The sequence below is a fragment of the Crocodylus porosus genome, unplaced genomic scaffold (assembly GCF_001723895.1).
Source record: "Crocodylus porosus isolate Cpor-Errol unplaced genomic scaffold, CroPor_comp1, whole genome shotgun sequence".
NCBI classification, from domain to species: Eukaryota; Metazoa; Chordata; order Crocodylia; family Crocodylidae; genus Crocodylus; species Crocodylus porosus.
Window position 1 is genome coordinate 27,729,226 of NW_017728931.1, and position 8,648 is coordinate 27,737,873.

At 35.9% G+C, this 8,648-nt stretch overlaps 1 protein-coding gene across 1 annotated transcript; it reads right to left on the bottom strand.

The window, feature by feature from the left end:
- Window positions 1–4,253: 4,253 nt before the first annotated feature.
- IAPP (islet amyloid polypeptide) lies at window positions 4,254–8,431 on the bottom strand. The gene is made up of 4 exons (XM_019544470.1): window positions 8,130–8,431; window positions 7,642–7,739; window positions 7,367–7,498; window positions 4,254–4,734 (listed from the first exon to the last, which is right to left on the bottom strand). The coding sequence occupies exons 2-4, from the start codon at window positions 7,719–7,721 to the stop codon at window positions 4,545–4,547; spliced, it is 402 nt and encodes a 133-aa protein (XP_019400015.1). The 5' UTR covers window positions 7,722–7,739; window positions 8,130–8,431; the 3' UTR covers window positions 4,254–4,544.
- Between the last annotated feature and the right edge of the window lie 217 nt (window positions 8,432–8,648).

The window sequence follows — 8,648 nt, forward strand, 5'->3', positions numbered from 1 at the left end:
CATAATGTATCTTGATCAAAATTAATACACATATGTTTTAACTTATTTATTGGCAAGCTTCCTTTTTTAAGTGTGCAAGAAAGTTAAAAGCATATAATAAGATGAGAGAAACAGAAGTTGTCATTACCCCCTAGAAAGATTCTATTTTATGGTACTTCAACCATTATTTTTAGCTTCTGTACACAGCAATGAGATGTCATATCTAACCATTGCTTTCTGCTAGTGGCATTCAACAAAAGCAACATAAAGCAGTCCTTTTTTGACATGATAATGAAGTTAGACAACAAAATTACTTAACCCTGTTACTGTGAACAAAAGGAGTCTACCATAAATGTCAAGTTGCATTTATATATGAATAGGCTCAAAACCAGCATCACTCCAAAAAATGAAGACTGCAGCTGCACAAGAAACAATTTTTTTAAAAATTGTTTTTACTTGCAGGTTCATTATGTTAAATGTCAAATGCTTTTACAAAGCCATTCAACAAAATTCAGGCTTCTTACTCTGTCCTGCTAGAAGTCAGGGGAAGTCTTGGCAAACAATGTAAATGGTTAAGGTACTAACACAGAATCTTATTTGGCAGGAGAAATATTTGAATTTTCTTGATGGAAACTGAAAATTCACTCAAACTTTTAAAATATATTATAAGTTTCATGAATATGAAATGTACTTTTTAAGTTTAGATTAAATCCTTTTAAAATAAAATCAATTTTTTAACTCTTTCCATTATGAGAAAATGTAAGTTCTACCTTTTATGAAAATGTTGCAGTCTCTGGGAAATATTAGACCCTTGGGCCTACAACTGTGTTAAAATGTTCATATTCTTTCCTTCCTTTTTGCTTCTTTGACTTTGTCAGATATGTATTTGTTTCATTAGGAGTTCCTCTCCAGTTTTTATGTAACCTCTTAGTTATTTACTACCTGTACATTTAGTCTGTATTTTTCTTCGTGCAGTTTGCAAAATCTGGTAGTGTCCATACACTATCAGCTCATAACAGAACAGAGCACAGGTGATGCGTAGGGGGTGCATGGGGGTGCACCCCGAGAGCACTGGTACCCCGCCCTGAGTGTGAGCACTCTCAGCTTAGGTGATGGGCAGGGGGCCAGGTAGAGTGGTGGTGCTCCACCAAGAAGTCCCGCTGGCATTCCTAGGCACACCACTGGCACTTGCAGGTTCAGTGGCTGGCACGGGGTGTGGGGAGGAACTCCACCCCCCTCGGCTGCTGACACCACTGCAGCCACCTGTGGACAGTCCCCACTCAGCCTGCCTTCACCGCTGATGCCTGCAGTACCACTTGCAGGCGGTCGCTGTGCCCCCCCAGCCTCAGGAGGTATGCATCGGCTGTGGAACAGAGAAATCTCATTTTTGTTTTATAAAAAAAAAAAATTTCTCTTTTTATCACACTTTTATTATTTGAAGTATTTCCTATCTCTTCTCTTTCTTTTTCCTTAAATATTTCTCCTGGGAAGTATGAAACATTTTAACTGCACCCAAATCCCAAGCGAGTTGTGAGCATTTAGGGTATTTAAACATCTAAGGGCATGCAGACACTAGCTCCACACCTGCTGTTTATACCAGTTGCTCATCTGAACGGTCAGTTTTTAACTGTTTTCTCTCTCAAGAAAAAATGAGAGATTGCTGGCATGTGATCCTACTTCCTGCCCTTTCTAACTTTAAGGGCCCTGCTGATATCCTTCACAAGGGTAAGTAGTACCTCATCCTGCTGCAAGTAAACTCCTTTGAGTCAGTGAAACAACTCACATAGTAAGGAACTCAGTATGAATATAGGGACTAGAATTAGTCTCTAAATAGGGTGTGTGTATATTAGCACAACTCTTGGCTTAGACCGTTTTTCCAAGATAAATGTGTTTGAGCTGACAGATTTACCTACTCATTTTGAAGCCATTTACAGATCTTTACTTTAACTGCAAGACTGTGGACTAATCATTTTGATGTGTCAGTAGCCTGGCCAGGCACTGTTTTCAGGCTGAACAATTCACACCTGTAATGGAGCCTAGAAGCTACAGATGGAATTCTGATACCTTGTCCAATCTAGTTTCAAGTGCCTCTGGTGATGGGAAGGCAGTCTTTTCCTGGGAGCTGATGTGGACAGGCAGCACTTCCATTGCTAACATGAAGCCACATCCAAAACACCTTTATTGAAGATTCCAATCTGAACTCCTTGCTCTAGGAATTTAGCCTGAGTAAAGGAATACTGGCTAATCAGCCTAGAAATATTTTCTTGGTTTATGATATTCTATGTATATTATAGGAAACGTCACTATATTGAGATGTTTACTTGTCTGCAAGCAGTAATGGGAATGGAGAATGCTCAGCACCTTAAAGGAACAAGCCTAAAAGTGACAAAACTTCAGTAAAAGGCATCAAAGTTCCTTTAAGTTATATGCTTAGTACCCACTTAACTGTTTTCTGAATGGAAAGCCAAATGTGTAATGCTAAAATTCTTTTGGCTTGATCTGGCTGATGGGTGATTTTTCTCAGACTCTTCCCAATAAAATAAATGACAGCGAGTCTGTTGTTACTGTGAGTGTGCAAAGGACAACAGAAAAAAAAAACTTGTACTGAGTACCACTGAAGCTCTTTTCCTAGGCAAATTCTTCCCATTGAACTGAATAACAGATACCTCTAATATAGAAAACAGTTCTACTTTACTTATATTATATAAATATAGAACCTCCCTTAACCATTTGGCATGATGATAAACCTTGAAGTGACCACTGACTTGCAACTGTCACCAAAGTGCTTTGTAAATTATTGTTCCACACCAGTACACTGTGCTCCTGACAGCTCACAGAAATGCTAACATTACTTTAGTATTTTCTTTTTGGAGGGTGGTTATTCACTTGAGTGGGGGAAAAAAATTGAATCCAACATGGATACATAAGATCTGTGAAATAACTAAAGCAAAAATGAAGAGAAATAAAATGTTTTTCAACTGCTTGATGTACTCAGGTTTAAGATCTTCTGAATGACTTTCGCAGATATTTTGTGAATAAATATCTGTTGGCGTACCTTTTCTGAACAAGTGAGAATGATTGGAAATAGGTTAACAGCACAAACATTTTCGCGCTGCTTTAGTTTTTATTTAATGTACTTCAATATAGTTCATAAAAAGAAACCAATACACAATTTAAAAGTTAAAGTTAAAACTTAAAAAGAGTTTGTGATCTAAGGCACACTTTTTAAAGGAAATTTAAGGACTCAAATCAGCCAAATGCAAAATGTAAAGGTTTAATTCCATTTTTCAGTAATGGCTCTTTTCAGTGAAAGAGATGAATGTTCAACACAAGTTCTGCTAAACAGTTTTCATAATCAGAAAGAATTAAAAAGATAGTAATGATTTTAGTTGAGCTTTCATCTGTTGTTATTGAGGTTAACTGAGAATATGATGGAAAGTTCAAACTGGCTTGCATTCTGGTTGAGGTGATCTTCTGCATTAGTTAAGTTATGATGGCATGGAGCTCAGCATGGGAGAACTGACCCTACAGGTTTTCCAGCCCAGACTGAACTGAACCCTGAAGCTGTGACTAGATTGCAGCTGGTTCTTGAGCTAGCCAATTGAGCTAGCTGTGAATACAGTTTTGACATATTGTTAGACTTTAAAGATTTGTTTTATGCTCAAGTATATTAAGAAAAAAAATTAACTGCGTCATAAACAGGTTTCAAAGGTATCAGACTTTTAATCATCTTATTCTTCCACCTCAGAGAAGGGAACAGGCAAGGACCCTTGCAGGACCTGTTTTCAAGAAAAGGAAGAAGTTACTGTTATTTGATTACCTGTATTTGCTTCTGTTGAGATTTATTGTTTATAGAATTTATCTTGGTGCTTATAGTCACATGCGTTAAACTTTTAAAATAAGAATGCTGAAGTCTTAAAAATAACATATTGCAATATTTAGCGAAACCTGAAAGAGGTACCATTCTTAGATTAATTCTTAAGTTAAGAAGCCGGTATTAAAATCAAGTATTTTAATTTCTTCCCTAATGTAGGCTATAGGATTTTAGTCAGCAATTCCTGCATTGAGCCAAAGTGATTATAAACTCATCCAGAGTACAATTCTGTTTCACTTACAATGGCCTTCCATTTGATAGCTGATATTTCTTAGTTTCTCGAGTGGACTAACGTGGCTGCTTTACATAGATTTCATTTTCCCCCTTGTGCAGCTGGGACTATAGATATATACACATAACAGTTGTCTTTTAAATCCTTTTTTAATTAAATAAACCTGTAGCAATTACAGTTCAGTTTATTTTTTTGATTTATTTTCTTTTTACAAAGGAAATTCACAAGCAGATTTTACAAATTCTTTGTGAAATCAGAACCATAGATTATGCATGTCAGCATACATGCATAGTAAAATGATAAACGTGAGTCATGTACATACACACACACACACACACACACACACAAAGAAAACAAGGCACTGTTAAGAATGTACAGGTAGTAAATGACTAAAAGGTTACATAAAAACTGGGGAGGAACTCCTAATGAAATTTACAGCAGTAGTTTATATTAAATGCACTAAAGCTGTAGATAGCTTAGGGGTTCTCTGTTTAAAAGCCCAACTCTATCCCTCTTGCCATATGTATTGGATCCCACGTTGGTAGGTGAATAAATTGCTCCGATGTGGTTGCTAGAACGAACTAAAAAGTCAGCCAAGCGTTGCGTCACACATGTAGCAGTGTTGCATTTCCGTTTCTCTAAGCGGTGACTGTAACATAAAACAAAACGAGTCAGGGTGAAGTCTAAGGATGAGCAATCAAATGTGCCACTTCTGAAAGGCATTTGAACAGTGATAATGTAGGAGTTTTTAATGTGAGCACAAATACGTTAACATTACAATCTTCCTGCCACCTACTTTGTGCTTGAAAAAAATATTGCACCGTATGCTATTATCAGTTTTAATAACAGGAGTAGGTTAAATGCAAGACCTCAAGACTCATATGTCATTTGCATTGATGTTCAGTACAGTAGTTTATGGCATCTACAGAACCTGTAATTCTAGTATAGTTAAGACAGTCAGTGAAAACAATGACTAAATGTTTCTCTTTAAGCTGAACTTTTGAGGCTATTTAGAGAACTTACTGATACCATGAGAATGATTGACATTATCGTAATCACTTACATTTATTTAGGTCTCTTAATCTTTCAGGGTTACATCATGCTCCCATTGGAGTCAATGATAAACCTCTAATTAAGTACAAAGGAACTGGGGCTCAAGACACTTTCTTCAAAATACTGGCTAAAACCAAAGAGCAACTGAGCATCTTTCTTTGCTGTTATGTTCTGCACCTCTGAAGATTTTGCTCTGTGCAAACAAAATCTTCATTATTAGAAGTAGCCACTTCTTGACCAGAGCACAGCAGTGTGGCATTACAGGCCTTGTAGGAGGGAAACATTTTTTAAAAGAACTTTATTTTCTTACAGAGTTCCACTTAAATATCCATATCCCAAAAGAAGCTTAGCTTTGAAGTTTTATGCAACACAACTTATTCTGCTGAGTTTATAGAATTATGGAATCTAGCATTTAAATGAGTTATCATAATAAAATTTTGGCTCTAGGGAAGTCATAAATTTCAATCTGTCTGTTCAGACTTGTAAGCCAACCTCTAATGGACACTCTCTATTATTGACAGTGTTTCCTGAGCTAAGGACATTTTGTTTGGAAGCTTTTGCTTCTACTATTTCAAAATCGTCCATATGTTGACATGACATGGAGAAAGTAAATAATAATTTGAGACAGAACAGGCCAATGATTCTTTGTATACAGTAAGAAACTCAGCAATGTTGCTTATTAACTAATTCCTCATAAATGTACAATTCTATTAATTATCCATACCATCTAAAATATCACATTATAATTTTGCAACATGATGAAATTAGACACTGTGGTAAACGTCTGAGTTATAACAGCTGGCTGGAAAACGGGTGCTAGTTTATAAGATTAAAAAAATGTGCCATTATATTCCAGTTATAGTGATTTTTTCGGGGGTGGGAAGTGGGCGTTCTCCTAGTACGTCTTTCTGTTGACTTCAAGTGGAGCTGAAGCTGGTCCTTAAAGCTGAAGGGGAGATAAAGTACTAGTTCTAGACATCCAGGCAATAATATGTTGTGTTTAATGAATGGGGGAACTTGCTACCCTGTTTTGGTTCAAAAAAACATTAACTAATATCTGATTTTTATGAAATACGAAAGCTGTTCATTATAATAAAGCTCTCATTGTTTTTAAATGGAGCAGAATCAGGCTTCAAACTATAAACTGGAATTTTTTACACTAGTAGGCCCTGTAAAACTGATGTAACAAACCATGTCTTGGTTGTAACAGGACACAGATGAACCAAATGACCTCAAGGTTGTCGGCTCACTAGGCACCTGATCCATCAGTTATTATTCAACTGTGTAGCATCACTGGGGCTATCACTTGGGAGAAGACAACCAGGCTGGGTCACTGATGAGCAGGATATCAAATGCCAGAGTTATAAAGACATTATCTTGCAAAAAAATATATTTTAAATTATGAGAACTCTTTTAATGCATGAATCTAGGGCTCCGTGTTTACTGCCCACATTTATTTTGGAAGGTAATCAGTTTGGCATGTAACAATGATTCTTCAGTGTGGGATACACAAATCTGATCAGAAGCTACCATACAAAAGATGTGCTTAATGAAACTATTTATCTAAAGACCCAATAAGACAGACTAAATGACATAACTAATTTTTCTTAGGATTAATCAAGGTCATTTATCATTTATCATAAACTCCAAATTCTTTTAAAAGCACATAAAAAAGTTCACGAATAATACATTTATAAGCCTATAGTAGTTCAAACTAAATTCTAGCAGGGTAAATTGTTTGTGATTCACTCTATCATGAAATTAGAGTTCAGTTCAGAAACTAGTGTTGAATTCTCCCTACAAGTTAGTTCCCTCTCCCCTACTCCTCTCTTAATTCAGGCTTCAAAAATTAGTATTGACATGAAAAAAACCTTAAAATAATCATTGTTTTTACAATGTAACCTAAAAATGTTGTGCTTTTATGAATTGAAAGTTCAGGAACATTAAATTATAGCTTTTTTTAAAAAAGCTTATAAAATGTCTGGTTTACCTAGTTGCTTTTCTAACTTTATTTTTTCGGTCATAGTTCATTTTTTCTTAACTTGAGATAGTTTGCAGTAATTTGAAAAACACCTGCAGAATGGCAAGAAGGATATTTTAAGGTCTCCCTAAGAGTTGAATCCCTAAAATTGAATAAAATATGAGAAAAGAAAAATCACTAGCACAAACTGCACTACTAAATGTAATTACATCTGAATTGTCTAAAAGAATGTAGAAGAGATGGATACCTTTTTGGCTTTCCTGCCTGTTTTGGCATTCCCTCACTAAGTCCCAAGAGTGTGTTCCTTGACATGACCGGCAATATCCATCCTTGTCTGTTGGAAGTCCCGTCAGATAGGTCATCAGCCACAGACAATAGTCTTTACAAACAACAAAATACAAAGTTAAGCTGAATAGCCCTATTTTTCTCAAAGTATCTGAAACACAATTGCAAGAAGTTTAGTATATTAGTTTGAAATATCTCATTTTTCATTAAAAATAAAAAAACATGTTCACTACTAACCTTTCTATAGGTGTAGCTTCCAGATAACTTAAAGTAACAGACAGTACAATGAAGACAACTGGCAGCTTTAGGTTGCACATCTTTCCTTCCTAAGGTTTCTGAAAAAAATAATTGTTCAAAACTAAAATAAATCCCAAGTACAATTGGGCATATACTAGCTCTCATCCTTGGGCTGTTCTAAACAAGTAACAACAAATCTCTTTCACAAACTAAAGTAAAAGCTTCTTCAAACTTTAGTGACTACAAAGCAGGGAAATTCAGATGGCTTTCTATAATAAACGTCTTTTCCCATCTGAGATTAAATTCTCCAAATATCCCTGCTTTTCATCCTCCTATATTTTCTAAACTTGAATATAAACTGTAGCTGGAATCAGAATTTGAACCTTTTCTTTGAATAATACTGTTAATTGATAATGAAGCAGACTGCTCTTTCTAAAGCATTTGTGTAGCATTGTACTTTAAATAGCAGAAAAAGGGAAATCACTTACCTTTAGTGGTCAAAGAATGAACTGATGAAGTTCAGTACACGTCTGTATTAGCAGCAACAATTCCACACTTGCATCTGGCTCTAGAGTATCCCTTTCCCCCCCCTCTTGCCTGGCAAGTAACACAGCTCTTATATACCCTTCACACCTTTCTCAGCTCTGACATCAGGCAGCACAGAGAGACTGTCATTAATTTCCATCCCTATAGATAGAAAGTGCCCCAGAGAGGAGCAGAGGCAGATGGGTCATTATTACATTAACACATCAGTAAATATTAACCTAGCATATGCAGGATGCCCTTATGAAGGAAGTGTAATAGCCTATTGCACATCAGGACAGAAGCCACAATTTTACAGTTCTAATAAGATGCTGAGGTAATATTTCCTGTGGGTGTTTTCAAGGGCTAAATAGGGTAACAAACATTATAAAGAAACCAAGAATAAATGAAACATTGGATCACAAGTAACTGAAACAAAAAAACAGAGGTAGTGGAAATAATTGAAAAGAGAAAATAAAATTAGA